Raw genomic sequence first — 20,074 nt, 5'->3', positions numbered from 1 at the left:
ACAAGAACAACCATTTTTACAATCATGCAAACATTATGGCATCAATGAGTGTGTGTGTGTGTGTGTGTGTGTGTGTGTATCTGAATGTGTTTAATGAAGTTGATGAGTAATTTTTTCCTAAATAGTTCATTTCTCTGCACAGCAGCGTATCAGATTGTTACCTCTGTGCCGCTATGGTTTGATCCAGGAGGAGGCGGAGTTTGCGTTAAGGTCCTGCTGTAGCAGAGGCCCATCCGGCGTGAACCATTCCTCTCCCAGGAGGGAGGCGGCACCGGCGGCCGCAGCTTCTAGTAGTTTGGGGTTTTTAAATTTATTTACATTTTTTTTCAATATAAAGGTGTGGGAGTGGAGGGGTGTAAAAGGTCGTTCGGGGTCAGTGAGGTCAGGGTTCATTGAGAGGGCAGTGATGGGGCATGCAGACCAAAATGGAGAGATTGGTGATGCGAGGAGAGGTACGGTGTGAAGAGGGAGAAAGTGGAGGACATGTGGAGGGAAAGATGAAGGGAATCAGTCCACACGGAAAAAAAAATAGTCAGGTAGAGAACATTTGAGGGAGGAAGAGTGGAGAGAGAATAAAATCATAAATTAATGAATGACAAGAGAATCCAGAGTGAGACATACCCCTTTCCCACCAAATCAGTTCCAGGGCTGGTTTGGGGCCAGTGCTGGTGCTGGTTCACAACTCATTCAACTTGCGAACCAGCTGAGAACCAGTTTGCTTTTCCATAGCTCGCGGTGCTAAGGGGAGCCACGTCACTATGTCGCTGTATACGTCAGTTACGTCGCTGCATTTGCAAAAACCTTGGCGCGAACATCAAAGCAACAACAACACGAAGAAGAAGAAGCAGCAACAACAACAACAATAATGAATGACTGCTGCTTTACTGCATCCATGATATCTCGTCTCTTATTTAAAAATGGTGCCCTCTCGCGGTCTTGCTATTGTTGTTGGTCTTAACAACTCCACCCCTCCCCACCCCCCCGCTGACATAAGCAGTTCTTTCCTCTGGCCCAGCAAAGAGCTGGTGCTACCTTGGAACCGGTTTTTTCTGGCCCAGAGCCAGCTCTTTTTCAATGGAAACAGAAAACCCGGTTCCAAACTAAGCACTGGCCCCGAACCAGCCCTGGAACTGATTTGGTGGAAAAGGGGTAACAGAGAGACAGACAGACAACCAGGGCTGGGTTTCCCAAAAGCATCTTAACCCTAAGAGCATCTTAACTAGGAGAGAGAGAGAGAGAGAGAGAGAGAGAGAGAGAGAGAGAGAGAGAGAGTGTGTTCATCGTGATGCTCACTCTACCATTTAACGATGGATCTTTGTGCTACAATGCTTTTGGGACACTCACCCCTGAATGATACACAGACAGACAGACAGATGAACAGACATACAGATAGACAGACAGACAGCACAGACAGATAAATCTGTCTATCTGTCTGTCTATAAGTCACTCAGTCTGTTTGTTTGTCTGTCTGCCTGTCTGTCAGTGCATCTGAATATCTGTCTGTCTGTCTGTTCATTTGTCTTTATATATCTGTCTGTCTGTCTTTCTGTCTGGCTGCCAGCCTGTTGACATATACAGATATTGAGATACACAGACAGGCAGACAGAAAGACAGACAGACAGATACACAGATAGGTAGACAGATATTCAGATACACAGACAGACAGATAGACAGGTAGATGGATGGACAGACAGACAAAAGGACAGATGGACAGACAGACAGAGAGATGGACAGAAAGACAGACAAACAGACAGAGAGATGGACAGACAGATGGACAGATAGACAGATGGACAGAGAGATGGACAGAGGCAGACAGACAGCGAGATGGACAGACAGCGAGACGGATAGACAGACAGCGAGACGGACAGACAGCAAAATGAACAGACAGCGAGATGGATGGACAGACAGACAGCAAGCTGGACGGACAGCAAAATGGACAGACAGCGAGACAGACAGATGGACAGACAGACAGACAATGAGATGGACAGACAGAGAGTCAGACAGACAGATGGCAAGATGGACAGACAGAGAGACAGACAACGAGATGGACAGACAGACAGTGAGATGGACAGACAGACAGACAGACAGACAGACAGATGGACAGACAGGCAGACAGCCAGCCAGATGGACAGCCAGACAGCCAAATGGACAGACAGACAGCAAGAAGGACAAACAGACAGACAGACAGCAAGATGGAAAGACAGACAGACAGACAGATAGACAGCGAGATGGACAGACAGACAGCAAGATGGACAGACAGACAGATAGCACTGAAGAGTCTGAATGTGTGTTTTGTGTAAAGTAAAGAATTAAAAGAGACTCGTGATGTTCAGCTCAGTGTCTGTTTTAATCCTGACTGATTCCATGCTGGCTTTAAACACCACACACTACAGTCTGATCGATTCAGTCTGATCAATTCAGTCTGATCGATTCAGTCTGATCAATTCAGTCTGATCGATTCAGTCTGATCGATTCAGTCTGATCGATTCCCTCAGAATACATTTACTGTAAATGACTAACCTTCAATCAACACACACTGCACTGTAGCTCCAGGTTTCTTACGTGTGAGAATAACCTCCTGTTCAAAATGAGATCTGATGAACAGGAACGTGTATGTGTGTGGGGGGTGGGTGGGGCCATGCTAATGATTGGGTGATCTGTATGAGGGGGTGGGGTTATGTTAATAAGTGGATGATTGGGGTTGAATGTGAAGTGGGGTGACTGTGGAAGTGAGGAGAGGAGGGAAGGTCAGGGCCGGACGACTGTGGCTTTAATCTTATCATGATATTTATATTGCAAGGTGTGTACAGTAATACAGAATCTTGCATAAGTAAGTGCCCCCCTTAAAACATTTCCAAATTTTGTAGTGTTACAAATGGATTTAATAGGAACGATGTCACAAAATTCATTACACTGTAATGTGAGTAAAACTATTAATAATAAATAAAAAATGTAAATGTTGCAGCATCAAGAAAACCAAAGGGATGTCCAAGAAAAAATCTAGTACTGAAACTGTGGGCTGAATAATTACACAACACCAACACGTCTGCTTTATTATTTTTAAATGTAAAGAAAAAAAAAAGACATACTGTGTAAATCAAAATCCTGATCAAATCCATTTCCAGGTGGAAATGTCAAAAAATGTGAAGGGGGTGAATACTTTTGCAAGACACTGTATAATCTGTGCTGTATATTTTATCATCATGTATGATTAAATTATCTGTGTTTTCTGAAATTCTTCTGTGGTAGATTGTGTATCTATGTGTGTGTGTGTGTGTGTGTTTTGTTCACGCTTAGTCATGCAATTTACCTTACCTGCATTGCAGTCTAGAACATGTGCTGTAAGTGGTTGTGTGTGTGTGTGTGTGTCTGTGTGTTTGTATGTGTGTGTGTGGTGCGTACCTTTCCTGACATTGCTGTCGGTGGTGCGGAACTCGCCGGCACTGAGCAGGAAGCAGGCGCGGTCGTGCGGGTAGCGCCCAGTCCCTGTTGCTGGACTCCGGTCGTCCGGCCCCAGCACCTGATCTATTGTGGGGCAGTCCTCGTTAGCCAGGGCTGCGTTAGCCGCATCCCCGTTCTGCTTCGAGTCTATCACACACAAAGACAAATACAGGACCGGAGTCAGAAAAGGGATAAAACACACACACACACACACACACACACACACACACACACACACACACACTATACTGGCAACAAAAAAAAATAAAGCTACCTTGCTGGAGACCTAATGCTAGTCAACATACAGATTGCTAACGCTAACAAACATACAGGAAGCTAATGCTAGCCAACATAGAGTCCTAATACTCGTTGATGTATAGAAAGCTAACTGTAGCTACCATACGCAAAGCTAATACAAACTAACATTTTGAGAACGATTAATAGCTAGCATATTCTTCGTTTGCACGTGATGTCATAGCTAATTATGCATGAGGCTTTGAACCGGAAGTGGGCCATGTTGGAGGATATACACAAACTCACGTGGCGCACATTTACGATAGAAGATATCCTCGAGAGGTTGTTACGCTCAAGAATTCCTTTTGTTTCTTCGCTATGCCTTTATGCTCTTTGTGCTGTAACTGGATGCGGGTACAACTCTATTCGAGACAAGGGGACTCATAAGTTCTTTAGAATTCCAGCAATTATAAATAATCAAGGAGAAAAAACAAGAGAGTTGTCCACGGAGCGTAGACGTCACTGACCATCCAACATAAACCGGGCTGATCTTAGCGATGAGAAAGCACAAACCACACAAGTCTGCAGTGAACGTTTTATCAACGGTAAGTGTTATGAACTAGTTATTAATGAAAGATCACAATATATAAGAACTTTTGGATCGTTTAATAGCCTGGCTGTGCAGAAACTCGCCGTGATCATCAAGTATGTGAGCCAACAATCAAAGGCTTCTATGATTATTTCATTTTAAAAAGAGCTGTATCTATATAATTTTTGATGACCCTGCTTTTATTTTGCTTTTTCTTTCCATTAAAGGAGAACTGAAGGCAAATTTTTTATTATCAAAATTCTATTTATCTCATTTTATTAAATATCGGAATGCATCGCTATTTTGTCGCTGCGATAGCAAGTTACGAGTGTTTGAAATATGCTCTGTAATATATCAGTCCATATGTCAAAGCGATGGCCGTAAACAAGATTTGTTGAGACCTGTGCGAGAAATTGTAGGACGGGAGTAAAACGTACAGCGGAAATCAAAGTGACCGACATCTGCCAACGTTGTCAAAAGACGCGCGCGGCCTCTTTCGAATGCTGATGTAATCAAGCCGGAAGTTTTGTTTGTTTTGATAGCAATCAGGAAAGTTTGAAAAAAGTCGGCAGTAATCGTCATTTAAACTCGTTTTTGTGCAATATTTCGTTTGGAAAACAGTTTTCAAAATGGCGGCACTGACACCTGGCTGACACTTGACGTTTCAAAGTTTTGCACAAGTCTCGTGAAGATCACGCGGATAAGCGACGCCTGCCAAACGAACTCAATTCAACACGGCTAAAAACCGAACAGGCCGATAAGTATAATATTTAATTGCAATTAGTTGCCAATATGAGTCACGATATAAGGTTACTAAAACCGAAAACGTAATTGAATAACGCGTTAATTAAGAAATAAAGCAAGTTTAAAAATGACTTCAGTTCCCCTTTTAGGAAACCAGCTGATCTCTATAATTTTACGGATCCAGACTGGGCTCCGACACCAAATACGGGCCGCAACAAAATCAAAGATGGTACTAAAGCAGTAGCTCGAAATACGAGGCTTACAGAGCGCAGAAAGAAATGCAAAATTATTGAAGAATCTTCCCAAACGAGTCAAACCACAGAGTCAATCAAACAAAATTCATATCAATCCACTTCCTCAAATACTGCAGCCTCCTCGGCCGGTGAGGGCTCTTTTAGTACTAAATATGTTATAGAGTGTGTGTTTTCAGTTGCAAAGTGTTCACCCAGCCAGAGATGTAAAAATTATAAGCCTCCATTGATTTGTAGGCTTGGTACCATTTCTTGGAAAGCCCATCCAGTGAGTTATAATAAGTCAAATAAGTTATGTTATCACTTGGAACGCTGTTTACAGAGACACCTTACTGTTTGATTGTACGTCCTCCAACATGGTGGCGGTCAATGACGCAAGTAGTTTCGGTCACGTGGTTACAAATGAAGAACAGAACACTAATGTTCATTCATTCATTCATTCATTCATTTTCAGTTAGCACTTTATCCTGGTCAGGCACCCTCCCAACACACACACACACACACACACACACACACACACACACACACACACACACACACACACACACATCCAGTTGTCCAATGGGATAGTCTCCAGGTCAGGATAAAACACTCACTGAATCACAGAGACATAATTATGTGAAATTTTAAAGTCCTAGACATTTTATTATGTATTCAAATGATGGAAAGAGATTTGTGCAAATGTAACATTTGCCCTTCTGTTGGATTAATTTACTCTTGGCATCCATTTATACTTCACAATTTGCATATTTATTAAGGACCGTTTAGTACAACAAGAGTGCTCTGAGAGCACAATATCCCCCACTGGCAACTCTTGTAAAATGCGACCGAATTGAACAAAATGACAATAACCTTTCAGCATTGATGGTGTCTTTCCAGATGTGTAAGCTGCCCACGCCACACGCACTAATGCAACCCCATACCATCAGAGATGCAGGCTTCTGAACTGAGCGCTGATAACAACTCGGGTCGTCCTTCTCCTCTTTAGTCCGAATGACACGGCGTCCCCGATTTCCATAAAGAACTTCAAATTTTGATTCGTCTGACCACAGAACAGTTTTCCACTTTGCCACAGTCCATTTTAAATGAGCCTTGGCCCAGAGAAGACGTCTGCGCTTCTGGATCATGTTTAGATACGGATTCTTCTTTGAACTATAGAGTTTTAGCTGGCAACGGCGGATGGCACGGTGAATTGTGTTCACAGATAATGTTCTCTGGAAATATTCCTGAGCCCATTTTGTGATTTCCAATACAGAAGCATGCCTGTATGCGATGCAGTGCCGTCTAAGGGCCCGAAGATCACGGGCACCCAGTATGGTTTTCCGGCCTTGACCCTTACGCACAGAGATTCTTCCAGATTCTCTGAATCTTTTGATGATATTATGCACTGTAGATGATGATATGTTCAAACTCTTTGCAATTTTACACTGTCGAACTCCTTTCTGATATCGCTCCACTATTTGTCGGTGCAGAATTAGGGGGATTGGTGATCCTCTTCCCATCTTTACTTCTGAGAGCCGCTGCCACTCCAAGATGCTCTTTTTATACCCAGTCATGTTAATGACATATTGCCAATTGACCTAATGAGTTGCAATTTGGTCCTCCAGCTGTTCCTTTTTTGTACCTTTAACTTTTCCAGCCTCTTATTGCCCCTGTCCCAACTTTTTTGAGATGTGTTGCTGTCATGAAATTTCAAATGAGCCAATATTTGGCATGAAATTTCAAAATGTCTCACTTTCGACGTTTGATACGTTGTCTATGTTCTGTTGTGAATACAATATCAGTTTGAGATTTGTAAATTATTGCATTCCATTTTTATTTACAATTTGTACTTTGTCCCAACTTTTTTGGAATCGGGGTTGTATAATTTTGTAAATCAAGGGCTGTAACTCTGGTAAAATGTGTCCGAATTTATCGAAATCACAATATGCGTATTACCGACGTATTACAAAGAATCCTGCCAAGTTTCGTGGAATTTGTCCAAAAATTGTGAGATGAGTTGATTTCAGAAGGTGAGCACCCTACCCAGGACAGATGGAGGGAAATCGCCACGACATAATCCACCTTCGGGCCTTTCAGCCAGCAGAGAACAAAAATGAAAAGGAGCGGATAACGGAGCTATACGAACAGGAAGTGTTTGTGTGGGGGGGGGGGGGGGTGGCAGAGGAATATCATAGTCACATGGTATAATAACTGCAGAGGAGCAACAGTGCAGACCTCACAATGACACACAAGCAACGATCCTCGTCTGCATCATGGGTCTAACTGTATCTTGTATGTAAAAATAAGCAACGTTTTCTTTCTTTTTTTTAATCACGTACACTCACTACAGTGCCGGTGTGAGAAACACACGACGTCCAGAGAGACAAGCTGCACAGGAACATGTCCTTATAACCTCCCGAGACAGCCGTCAAATCAAATCTCATCGTGCAACCATTTACGGAAATAAACCACAGGGACGGCACGGAGAGATAGAAACAGGGAAAGAGAAGAAAGAGTAATGAAGCATGGTGCATACATGCATGCCAAATATAAATATCACACACACGGCATTAGGGCTGGAACACAGAGGTGTGTATCCTATCATTACATTACAAGCATTTAGCAGACGCTCTTATCCAGAGCAACTTACAACAAGGGGGTCTATCACACAGTGCTCCTGGAGCAGAAGGGGGTTTGTAAGGGCCTTGATCAAGGGGCCAACAGTGACAGCTTGTCAGTGTTTGAACCCTTGACCTTCAGATCAGTAACCCAGAGCCTTAAAGTGCCATTCCACCATTGGATGTATTTTTTTGGCATAAAATACAATATATTTCATGACAACATGACTAGACAGAGAAATCTTTTAGCTTCAAAATGATATATCAAACATAATTTTTTGACGACAAGTATATTAATTTTGCGACCAAAGTCACCTACCCTTTTAATTTCCGCACGGTAGTGAAACGTGATGTCATCGGCAGGTTCCCCTTCTTGTGTACCACGTCACGTGTGACGTGGCACAGATTATCAGCAATGGCGGATAGAACGCGATTGTCAGCTTCGGAAAAGAAGCGAAAGAAAATAGAAAGTGATGCCCAAAGGAGACGGTCGATGGTGAATATCGGCACAGCAATCGACAAGTGGAAATCGCGTTTTATCCGCCATTGCTGATAATCTGTGCCACGTCACACGTGACGTGGTACACAAGAAGGGGAACCTGCCGATGACGTCACGTTTCACTACCGCGTGGAAATTAAAAGGGTAGGTGACTTTGGTCGCAAAATTAATCTACTTGTCGTTGTCAAAAAATTATGTTTGATATATCATTTTGAAGCTAAAAGATTTCTCTGTCTAGTCATGTTGTCATAAAATATATTATATTTTATGCCAAAGAATACATCCAATGGTGGAATGGCACTTTAACCGTTGAGCCTAGCGTGCGTTGGTGCGGTGATGTATGACAGCGTTTGTTCATTCAGCTTCAGTCATGCATCTGTCTGCTAGTCATGTAACGATTCACCGAATTCACGATTCGAGTCGATTCACAATATCGGGTTCACGATTCTATTTCGCTGTGATATTTTTTTTTTTTTAATTACATTAAGAAAATTTTATTACCAAAAAAAAATTGCAACCTTTATTTTCCTATCCTTTATCAACTTAAATATTCCTTTTGTATCCTGGTATCATTTTCTTAATAACCAACAACAATTCATCATCATCATCAGTCGATGTCAAGGGGGTCGGGTTCAGTCCCTGCACAACCTCATTCCAGACATCACGGTTCTCCAGAGCCGCCTTCAGGGCCGCATACTCGATTCCAGTGTCATGAGACAAGACTTCAGTGAATGTAAGTTTCCTGGAGAAAATTCTACTTGCAGGTTTCCAGAGGAACACAGATGGCAGGCGTGTAACGATATATCGCGCGAGGATAAGACACGATACAAATTTATGACAATTTGAATCAATGGAAAAAAAAAAAGAATCGCAATTATTAATTATCAGGCTGTGTAATCACTTAGGTTTTGTTCAGTGTAATTGTGTTGTTTAGACAGCAGAGGGCGCAATAGCGTAATAATTAACAGTTATTCCACGAAATCGAGTCATACGTGAGCTGACAGCTGACGAGGCGTATTTTTTGGGGTTTTGTTTTCGAGTTTTTTTATTTCGTACTCGGTTGGTTCAGCAACACGCACCCACGTTTGTTTTTCTCTACTCACAAGCTGATATATGAGCTGATATCCTAGTAGTAGAGCAGCCAATCAGAGTGCGCAACTGCTCATATCCAGTGAATGTGAATAGAATAAAAACAAATGCTAGTACTGGAAATTTGCTGTCGTATAAGCGGAATAAAACATGTTGGGACGCGCTGTTGCAGGAAAATAATCAACGTCAGTGTGGGAACAGTAACTCGATTTCACCGCACCCTGTTGTTGTTTATTTTCCTGGATCAACACACCCAACACGCTGAATGGATGCATGCATGATCTGTCAAGAATAAACCAGTCGAGGTTTATTCTTGACAGATCATGCATGCATCCATTCAGCGACTGAAATTTTATCAAATTCCAGAAGTGATCATGACGAGCACACACACACACACTTTGTCTCACTATACTTATGAGGACCTTCCATTGACATAATTATTATTGTAGTTAATTAAAGCTGTGCTGCACCTAAATCTCACCCTCACCTTAACCTCAGTAATGAAAAGGAAACTTTTTGGCTCTTTTTAAAAATTTTTGTTTAAAAAAAAAAAAAACATTCCTTGTGGGGACCATCCAAATGTCCCCACAAGGCCGAAATTGTCAGATTTTACTATCCTTGTGTGGACATTTGGTCCTGGTGGTATTAAAAAAAGAAAACACAACAACAACAACAACAAGAATTTCCTTTTGGGGACCATCCAAATGTTCCCAGAAGATTGAAATTGTCAGATTTTACTATCCTTGTGGGGAAATTTGGTCCTCAGTAGTATATAAAACACACGTTTGTTTCACCATACTTATGAGGACCTTCCATTGACATAATTATTATTGTAGTTAATTAAAGCTGTGCTGCACCTAAATCTCACCCTCACCTTAACCTAGGGCTGCGTACCTAAACGTAACATCAGGTACAGGTACCAGTACAGAGGTTTAGGTACAGGTCCGGACCTGTACCTGTACCTGAACAATTTGACAAATTCTTCTGAACTTCTTCAATAATGACAGAAATATTAATAAACTGTTGACAACTTGTCAGTATCTTTATTCAAAGAAAACCGAACATAACTAGGTTTCCTATCTCACTTCTCAGTCACCCTATAGTTAACTTGGGACAAAAAGTCATAAGTTGTCTCACAGCGAGAAGTGACTACACTAGAGTACTACAGACTACGCGCAGTCCGCGGCCTTTAACTTACGTGGCAAAATTACACAAAGCAACAAAGGCCGCCAATGCCAGCAAAGGAAAAATGGCTGACCTGCTTTTGAGTCTTTTTGACCAATCAGAACGCTGGATCAGCCAAGCTCTCGCAATGTCTCGTGAGACTGTGGCGAGAGGATCTCAAATCAAAGATGGCTCTGATTTCAAGTTTCAGCGCGGCATTTTACGTCTTTTCCAGGGCTAAATTTTCGTCTTTGTGGTAGGATTTACGCATCTTCAGTCACAAAATAAGCAGATACTTGGTGTAAATTTATATCGGTACAGTACCGGTACTTCATGATCCGGTATTTTGGACCTGTACCGAATCGATTTTCACGGTACAGTACCGGTACACAGTACCGGTACGCAGCCCTACCTTAACCTCAGTAATGAAAAGGAAACATTTTGGCTCTTTTTTTTTTTATTTCTGTTTAAAAAATAAACACAACAACAATTTCCTTGTGGGGACCGCTCAAATGTCCTCACAAGGTCGAAATTGTCAGATTTTACTATCCTTGTGTGGACATTTGGTCCTCAGTAGTATATAAACACACACACACACACTGCTTAACCACTACATGAGTAGTAAAAGCTTAGAATCTGTTTTTCATTTAGAATCTGAAGTCCTGAAGATGCACAGTTCATCATCTTTATCGTCTGTACGATACGCTTATTTATATTTCTCTCCTCTTTCGAGCCAATCTGCCTTCTAACCTCAAAAAAACCTCAGCATGCGTCTGAGTGAGTGCACAAGTGTGTGTGATTTGAAGAGAGTGAGTGTGTGATGGGAAAACTCCAGTAAGTACTCCTGCGTCCCTTGAGGATGAGAACTAATGGCCACTGGGTTCAGTTCTGTAACACTGAGATGGATGTGGTATATCTGACACAATGGGACCTTATGAAAACACACACACACACACGCACCTGCTCTGTTGATCTCGATGATCTCTTCCTGCGCCAGGGGGCAGTCCCCTGCTATGCTGCCGCCCAGCACGTTACCCATGATCCTGTGCGGCGAGGCAGTGGCCATGGCGAGAGCGTCAGGCTTGCAGTAATTGGGCGAGCCGGGCTGCGGGGCTCGTGGGATGTGTTTATTCTTCTTCTTGGGCAGCTTCTGCTTGGCCATGGCCAGCGAGTAGTACATGCCGAAGTTGTTGACGATGACGGGCACGGGCATGGCGATGGTCAGCACGCCAGCCAGGGCGCACAGAGCGCCGACCAACATGCCCGACCATGTCTCCGGGTACATGTCACCGTAGCCCAGCGTAGTCATGGTGACCACGGCCCACCAGAAGCCGATAGGGATGTTCTTGAACGAGGTGTGCGCGGTGGCCGTGGGGTCCCCGGGGTCAGCGCCGATTCTCTCAGCGTAGTAAATCATGGTGGCGAAGATGAGCACCCCGAGCGCCAGGAAGATGATTAGGAGCAGGAACTCGTTGGTGCTGGCACGCAGGGTGTGGCCCAGCACACGGAGCCCGACAAAATGGCGCGTGAGCTTGAAGATCCTCAAAATCCGGACGAAGCGGACGACACGCAAGAAGCCCAAGACATCCTTGGCAGCCTTGGATGACAGGCCGCTGAGCGCCACCTCCAGGTAGAAGGGCAGGATGGCCACGAAGTCAATGATGTTGAGCGAGCTCTTGAAGAACTCGACCTTGTCAGGGCAGAAGATGACACGCGTGAACACCTCGATGGTGAACCATATGACGCACACGCCTTCCACGTACGTCAGCCAGTTGTCCGTCACCATCTCGAACACCACTTCCTCACGCGTCATGTTGTCCACCGTCACATTCTCTGTACGGTTGCGGATGGTGTTGAACGCCTCGTGCGTCTCCAGGCAGAACGTCGAGATGGAGATAAGGATGAAGAAGAGGGATCCGAACGCCACGTACTAAAGATTCAGAAAGAGAGAGAGAGAGAGACAAGAACATGATCATGTCGATAAGTGAAACAGTAGACGATGTCATAGTCATGAAGAACTCTACAAAGCAACTAGTTGTATTAAAGCTAGACGGCCTTTCGATTTCATAAAATCGGTGAAATTTAGTTCCTTCTGAAATGTGGTGATTGTGATGTATGTTTATTTCTGTAATATCTCACAAAATATCAGGCCATTCTGTGGCTGGGAAGTTACTTAATTTGAGAGGATTAAAGCAAATAATGTGCATGAAATCGCTTGCTTCGCGCAGTCAAGCAGACAGAGGAAGTCCATGTGCGCATGCGCAGGTTTCCCTTTGAGCGTGCACTGACAGTTCCATCATTCTGTCGCTAAACGAACAGCTGATCACACCGAGGTGCTCGCTGAGCGCCGATATTTATTAGTTTGGTCCTGCGTTTCCTTTCCTTCGTATATAACATAACGTCTTTTCTTCTCGCTTTCTTTCCGTCACTGTAGTCGGTCTTTCACGTTTCATTCGCACACTCACACCCTCCATTTTTCTCTCCCGTTTCAAATTTGTATCCCACAATGCCTTGCGTGAACAGGGAAAGCCCACCACGTGATGCATGACGTAGTATCTTGAACTGGGTCATGGTGAAGCAGGAAAAAATAGCGGAGAATTTAGAACCACGTGGAGATAAATTCATTCATTGTTCTAGTTTAAAAAAAACTAATAAAATTGGAAGTCTGTGATCTTAATTCAGTAGCTTTCAGTCACTAAACAAAAATAATTGGGTGTCAGCGAAAATTCTTTTTATGACCTACACTTGAAAAATCTGAAAGGCGGTACAGCTTTAAATAAAAAGGCCAACCAGTACAGATAAAAGGTGGATGGTGTCGGATCTCAAACTTGATAAGAATTGTCTGTAAGTGGATCTTTATGAAGAGCTTTACTGCAGAGGAAACAGAAAAAGAGAAAAGTAGCATTGTGCTGCCAACAGGGGGCGCCAGATACCACAATCAGTAAATGAGAGAGAGAGAGAGAGAGAGAGAGAGAGAGAGAGAGAGAGTGTCATGAGTCATAAAATGCCCCTGCACTGAGACAACGAAAGAGAAGGGGACGGGAAGGGAGGGAAGAGAAGGAGGCGGAGCTACAAAAGGCGCATTTTCAAATGGGGGCATGATGAAAGAAAAAAGGTTTCGAGGTTAAGTTGTTTAAAACGGTTATGACAGGAGAAAGACAGATGGTGAGAGATGAACAGAGAGAGAGAGAGAAAGAGAGACAGAGAGGACGAGAGAGAGAGAGAGAGTTCTCGCAGTGTGTTTTAGACGAATGCGGTGCAGTGCCATTGTTCTGAAATCAGAGATGTCATATCAGACTCTAATGCAGAGGGATGGGCATCGATCAGCTGGTGTGAGCATGTCCCGGTCTTTTATCTCTTCCCTTCACCTGAAATCCATATAATCTTATTGTCTCTGACTGTCCAAGTATCCAATTACACACACACGCACACACACACAATTAAATAAAAATTGACGCGTTTAACCGAAGCACCTAAAAAGTCCCATCTTTAAGGACGTTTCTCAAATAGCAGCAGTCAGGTCAATCCCCTGGTGACGGGACGAGCAGCAGTGAAAATGAAGGACTCGGGGCGTCCTGAGAGAATAAACCAATTCCCCAATCCGATTAGCATGAACTCATTTTTGAAGAGCCCATCTCATCTCATCTCATCTCATCTAGGCCTCAAAACTCTGACGAGGCGCCCAACGTCACTTTTTACGCACCACGTGTGCGGCCTGCTCTAGATACACCCGAGCTCCGCATACGGAACGCCATAAACCTGAAATCTTACAAGCACATCATCATCATCATCATCATCATGAATATTCATAATATTTAAATAATATTGGCTGGGTTTCTTTCATGGTATATCAAATATATTCCATTCAGCTAGCATGATATTGAAGGAACGAGTCGAAGACGAGTAGCTGAATGGAATATATCTGATATACCAGTAAAAAAAGCCATTATTATTATTATTATACATTCCTTTCAGGTGTTCAACGTGTCTTTCTCTTTCAAAATCTGTATTTAACAAAGCAAATCTGGTGGCCATGTTTGTTCACAAATTGTCCCGGTTGCTCGCTAGTGCGGAGGTTTTACATCTCTAACGTGTGATGTCATGTTGTCTTGACAACCACGCGATATCGTAAACCATATTCAACGCTCATTCTCCGTTGGGTAGAGTGACGTAATACACGTAGGAAAAGCGACATGCTAACAATATTGCATGCTATCGAACCAGATGAATGAAACCCGCTAGAAGGGAATAGAGCACGTGTTTTTATTCCATTGAAAAAGTGTCCTGTGTGGATAACAAGACCGTCAATGACGTTGTAGCTCACTGTGGCCCCGTCTAGTCCAGAAGGAAGAATCTAATGTGGGCCAATAAATGTTGCAAGCTATATACACTATAAACAAGCTACGGTATATACATGCTAGGAATACTGATCTATTTGCCAGAAAGAATCCAAAACGGCGAGGAATTGAACGAGAAGAAGTGATTTTTGTTGAACTGCTGTTGAATTAAGGCTTAATTAGTCCGTAACTTCATTAATAATTGTAATTATGCAAATCTGGGTACACGCTATATGCACCCCAGGCAGACCTACCTTCCTGCCAAAAAGAATAAAAATCAGTGAAGAATTGAGAGAGAAGAAGCGATTTTCGTGAAATATGCAGAGATGCCTACCCCAAATTTTGAATTTCAGTATTCTTGAAAACATTTTTCAGTATTTTGGAATGACTTTCAGTAACATTAATTTATGCGCATTTCCATTATAAACAGTTATATATACCAATATGTTTAACATTTAAATTATTAAAAAGAACTGTTTTGTGTGAATTGAATAAACAAAACGCGAGCAGCCATCTCAACTGAATTTCCACTCAACAAATTTCTAGAGCATACAATACATCACATTTTTATAAATACAATAGTGTTCCCGGGTGGCACGGTGGTGTAGTGGTTAGCGCTGTCGCCTCACAGCAAGAAGGTCCTGGGTTCGAGCCCCGGGGCCGGTGAGGGCCTTTCTGTGCGGAGTTTGCATGTTCTCCCCGTGTCCGCGTGGGTTTCCTCCGGGTGCTCCGGTTTCCCCCACAGTCCAAAGACATGCAGGTTAGGTTAACTGGTGACTCTAAATTGACCGTAGGTGTGAATGTGAGTGTGAATGGTTGTCTGTGTCTATGTGTCAGCCCTGTGATGACCTGGCGACTTGTCCAGGGTGTACCCCGCCTTTCACCCGTAGTCAGCTGGGATAGGCTCCAGCTTGCCTGCGACCCTGTAGAAGGATAAAGCGGCTAGAGATGATGAGATGAGAATAGTGTTCCCTGTTTGCAGACATTACGGTTGACTACCAATCATTGGTATTGAATGTAACTCCTCAAAAGTATTATATTATATTGCCTGGCAAAATGTTCTACCTGTTAACGGATTCTAATAAAATTAAAAAAAAAATTCTTATTTCATGCCAAAGAGAGTCCGAGATTGTTATCTTAACGTCCCAATATATAAATACTTCAGCATAATGCTTCAGAAGAGACATTGAATAAAATGACATTTATAATTGTATTTAAAACAGTGGAATGATCAATTTTTTGCCACAATCCCAACAGCACTAATCATAAAATTCTGTTTTTGATCAGACTACATGTACATTTGTACTTGCAACACTGAAAAGACTTTGAATTAAAGAAGTACAGCCAGTGTTTGATATTTCAGTGAATAAAAATCATACATGTAAAAAGAAACTGAATAAGTTTAACTCACATTTCATGGCACTAATTGGCAAGTTCAACTCCAAGCACAGGTCAACCATCACCGCTTCAGCACGGGTCACGTTCCGTGTCTTTTCATCCACAGATTTCGTAAAAAACTGCTGGATACCCCCAGATTTACTTTCCGCCTGACTCGCCATTTCAGCATACTCCACATGTTTTTTTTGTAGTTGACATGCCGCCTGCAGTCATCGCGACCACCACGAGTGATGTTAATGTCAGTTCTACACAGTTTGCAGTGCGCGTATCCATTGCCCTTTTGACTGGGTGTAATGCACGGCCATTCTACCGTATCGAAAATAGCGCGAACAAATGTGCGGAATCTGCGCATGTCACACACAGCATGTGTGGTTGTTGTAAAAATAAACAGCCTAGCCGTGAATCACGCATGGATTGAAAAAGTCGCTTGGACATTTAAAAACAACTCACTGGAATTTTTTAAGACTTTATAATAATTCCATACAGAATAACACTGTTTGCCGTAACATCGTATTTACGTAACTTTTCCATACAAAATACGGCCAATCCGTACTAGTAGGCATCTCTGAATATGGATGACGCCGGATGGACGACGGGCAACACATGATGGCATAAACTCATCACCTGTCGGCCGGATGAGCTAACAATAGACTCTGTTAAAAATGATAACCTTAGTTTACGACCCTTCGAGGGCTCATACAAGTGCTGAAGTGGCCCGGGACGAATTTGAGAATTTAACACCGCTGCTCTAAATCTTCTGTAGCTCGTGTGCATATTGAGCGAGTTCATAGTTTTCAAACTTCTTTGCGTACGCCTGTCAGGTTTTGGTTTAAATACACCTCCCTGCTGCACATAACACTGAGAGCATGAGTGTGTTTAAAGATTTAAAGGTTCAGGAGAAAGGCCTTAACGCCATTAGTGAAATGGAGGCCAGGCTTTAAAGGGAAGTGCGTCTGAGCCCCTGAGGTCCCTTAGCAAGTGCACGAGTATATTTTAGCGCCGGTCTCTCTGGGAAATACCTTCAACGCACAATCAGGAATTATATTTCATGTCCTTCATGTGAAGGTACAGTTCCAGCCTTGAAATCAGCTCCGCCCCCTGGCGGATACAGAGGAGTTCAGCTCTCAGGTTTTTTTCTGTTTGTTGCAAGTTCAAATCCTGGTGATGCAACAGTCCAAGGGAGCAAGATTGGCTGTGCTGTCTGGATGGGAGGGGCCTACTCTTTCATCCTGTCAATCAGAGCAACACCAGCCAACTGTAGATTCTGGCAGTGGCGGCTGGTAGTCTTTCAAACAGGGGAGGCTGGTCGGTTACGATATTTCCAGATTTTAAAAGAAAAAACACATCAATTTTGCCCATACTCTTGCCTCTGATCTGGCTGATTGTTGGCAGGGTCACAAACTGTGAAATAACAGGTTCTTTTGGCCCATTAGCCTACTGTCCAATATACATGATGGTGGTGTTGGGGGGGTATATTTTAACATTTTATATTTTAAAATTGTGGCATGTTGTTTAAAAATTGACCTCGGCTGTGTTTTTGTTTAAAAATGTTTTCCAAATTGTAGCTGTGTTTAATTCATATCCAGAGAAATATATATTCCAATATAATATACTCAGCATAAACATTTTAAATAGATTCTATATTTTTGGTCCATCCATGACATATTACTAAAGTAGCCTATTTACTGTTGTTGATGTGGGTCACTTGCTGTTAGCCAATTCACTTTCTCGTACCAGGAGAGCTGAAAGGAACGAGTATTATTCCCTACCTTTTTCACCAAGTCAGTTTGAGGCGTTGGTCTACCCTGCTCTTTAATTTTAATTTTTTCCTCGAAAGGAAGACTGGCAAATGGCTTCGCCAAAATTAAATCAGCAATGCTTGGCCTCCGTGCGCAGCTTTCTTGCTAGCTGACTAGCCCCCTCAAGTTCAAGTTCAGTCACTCAAATAAATGAAATTTCTGGAACTAAGATAGCAAACTTGACAACACTATATTTACACTTCATTTACAATGAAAATATATACAAACTAAAAAAGCTGGTAGAAACCGTATGTAATGAATGAAATCGAAATGTAAGCCGATCTCTTACAATACACCACAGCACTGAACTGATGTTGCCAGATACTACTGACGTTATCCAGCCCAAAATATGTTCAAAACCCGCCAAAATGCACTTAAAACCGCCCAATTGGGCAGGAAACCCCCCAATCTGGCAACACTGTGCTGCCTGTCTATAGTTGAAACGAGCTGTCAGTCAAAGAAAATATCCGTCCGCTTTCACCAATCACCAGTCTCCTCGCGGAAACTGCAATGTCCCTCCCACTGTGAGGCTCGGAGTCCGTGGGTGGGCGTTTTTGCAGTATTTGTCCAATAACCGTTTTGCATTTTGAGATTGAAAAGCGCATCGCTCCCAAATGCCGTTGAAGTCCACTGAGGCTGGGAGTCCGTGAGACTCCGTGGGCGGGCATTTTCGCAGTATTTGTCCAATAATCGTCTTGCATTTTGAGATTGACAAGCACATAGCTCCTAATCCACTGAGGCTGGGCTGCATCGCGCTGTCACGAGGGGGAAAAACTCACGCACACATTAGGCGAACTGGGGAAAGTTATAACGGAATGATTTCGCACTGTAGTTGGGTTGAGCACATATATTTCTATGATTCTGGATCTGAAATAGCAATGTTATAAGGTCGGCTATAACATAAGCCTAGCGCAATTCATCCTACACGATGTTCATCATTTTTAGAGGAGGCTGAGCCTCCCTCGTTGTCTTAGAGCAATCGCCCGTGGATTCTGGGTATCTGGACTTGCTTGAAGATTCTTGAAGACGTTTCACCTCTCATCCGAAAGGCTTCTTCAGTTCTGTCTGACTTGTAGGGAGCATCAGGTATTTATGCTCCCTATCAGATGCTCCCTACCAGTCAGACAGAACTGAAGAAGCCTTTCGGATGAGAGGTGAAACGTCTTCAAGAATCTTCAAGCAAGTCCAGTTGCTCTCTTTTACCACCCACAGTTTACCATGACCTGGATGACTGAGAATCTTCACAGACATTCTGGGTATCGTAAGCTTGCTTTGAAACGAGATTTGACTTAACACGATGAGCAGCATCACAGAACTTTCATTTGGACTCCTGAGAGATTCTGTATAATTTGAACCCTCTGGGCTTGGACCCTATACTCTTCTCTAATCACTTTCTCCTAGACACAGGAGAAAACGCACAGGATGCTACGGAGCAACTGCAAAATGATGCGCAAAAGTGAACAGCAGACCCCGTCCAGATTGCCGTGCACGACCGGACACGGATATATTTTTTCGAATCGCACAAATACGAAGCAGTGAAAGGAAGGAGAAAGTGTTAGCGTGAGCACTGCTTCTCTGCAGCCTCGTCTCGGTGTCAGAGCACAACCCGCATCGCTGCAGCAAGTTTAAACATTCCCTCCAAACACGACTGCAGCAGACACACACACTCACTCACTCACACACACTCAACAGACAGATCCTCTTACGATAGATCCTAGATCCATCGCACGTCATTAAAATGAACGCTCAGGCTGTGGCTCGGAAAACGGCTGTATAAATCATTTCGACAGGGTGTTCAGGTGTGTCCATATGACACGGACTGAAAACAGCAGGGTAGATTCTGAGTGCAGCTGGAGAGGCGGTGACGCAGGACAAGTAAACAACAACAACAACAGAACAACAAACGGATCATGCAAATTATTCTATCCA

General features: G+C 43.1%; 1 protein-coding gene across 1 annotated transcript in view; it reads right to left on the bottom strand.

Annotated features, from left to right (window-relative positions):
• kcnc3a (potassium voltage-gated channel, Shaw-related subfamily, member 3a) overlaps window positions 1-20,074 on the bottom strand; it is a 163,279-nt gene that overhangs the window by 30,929 nt on the left and 112,276 nt on the right. The window contains exons 3-4 of the mRNA XM_060902107.1: window positions 11,572-12,541; window positions 3,403-3,588 (exon numbers count right to left, since the gene is read on the bottom strand). Coding sequence (XP_060758090.1) covers window positions 3,403-3,588; window positions 11,572-12,541 — 1,156 coding nt within the window. The remainder of the gene's footprint in view (window positions 1-3,402; window positions 3,589-11,571; window positions 12,542-20,074) is intronic.

The sequence above is a fragment of the Neoarius graeffei genome, chromosome 20 (genome assembly GCF_027579695.1).
Source record: "Neoarius graeffei isolate fNeoGra1 chromosome 20, fNeoGra1.pri, whole genome shotgun sequence".
In the NCBI taxonomy this organism is placed as follows: Eukaryota; Metazoa; Chordata; class Actinopteri; order Siluriformes; family Ariidae; genus Neoarius; species Neoarius graeffei.
This window is presented reverse-complemented; position numbering and strand designations above follow the sequence as displayed.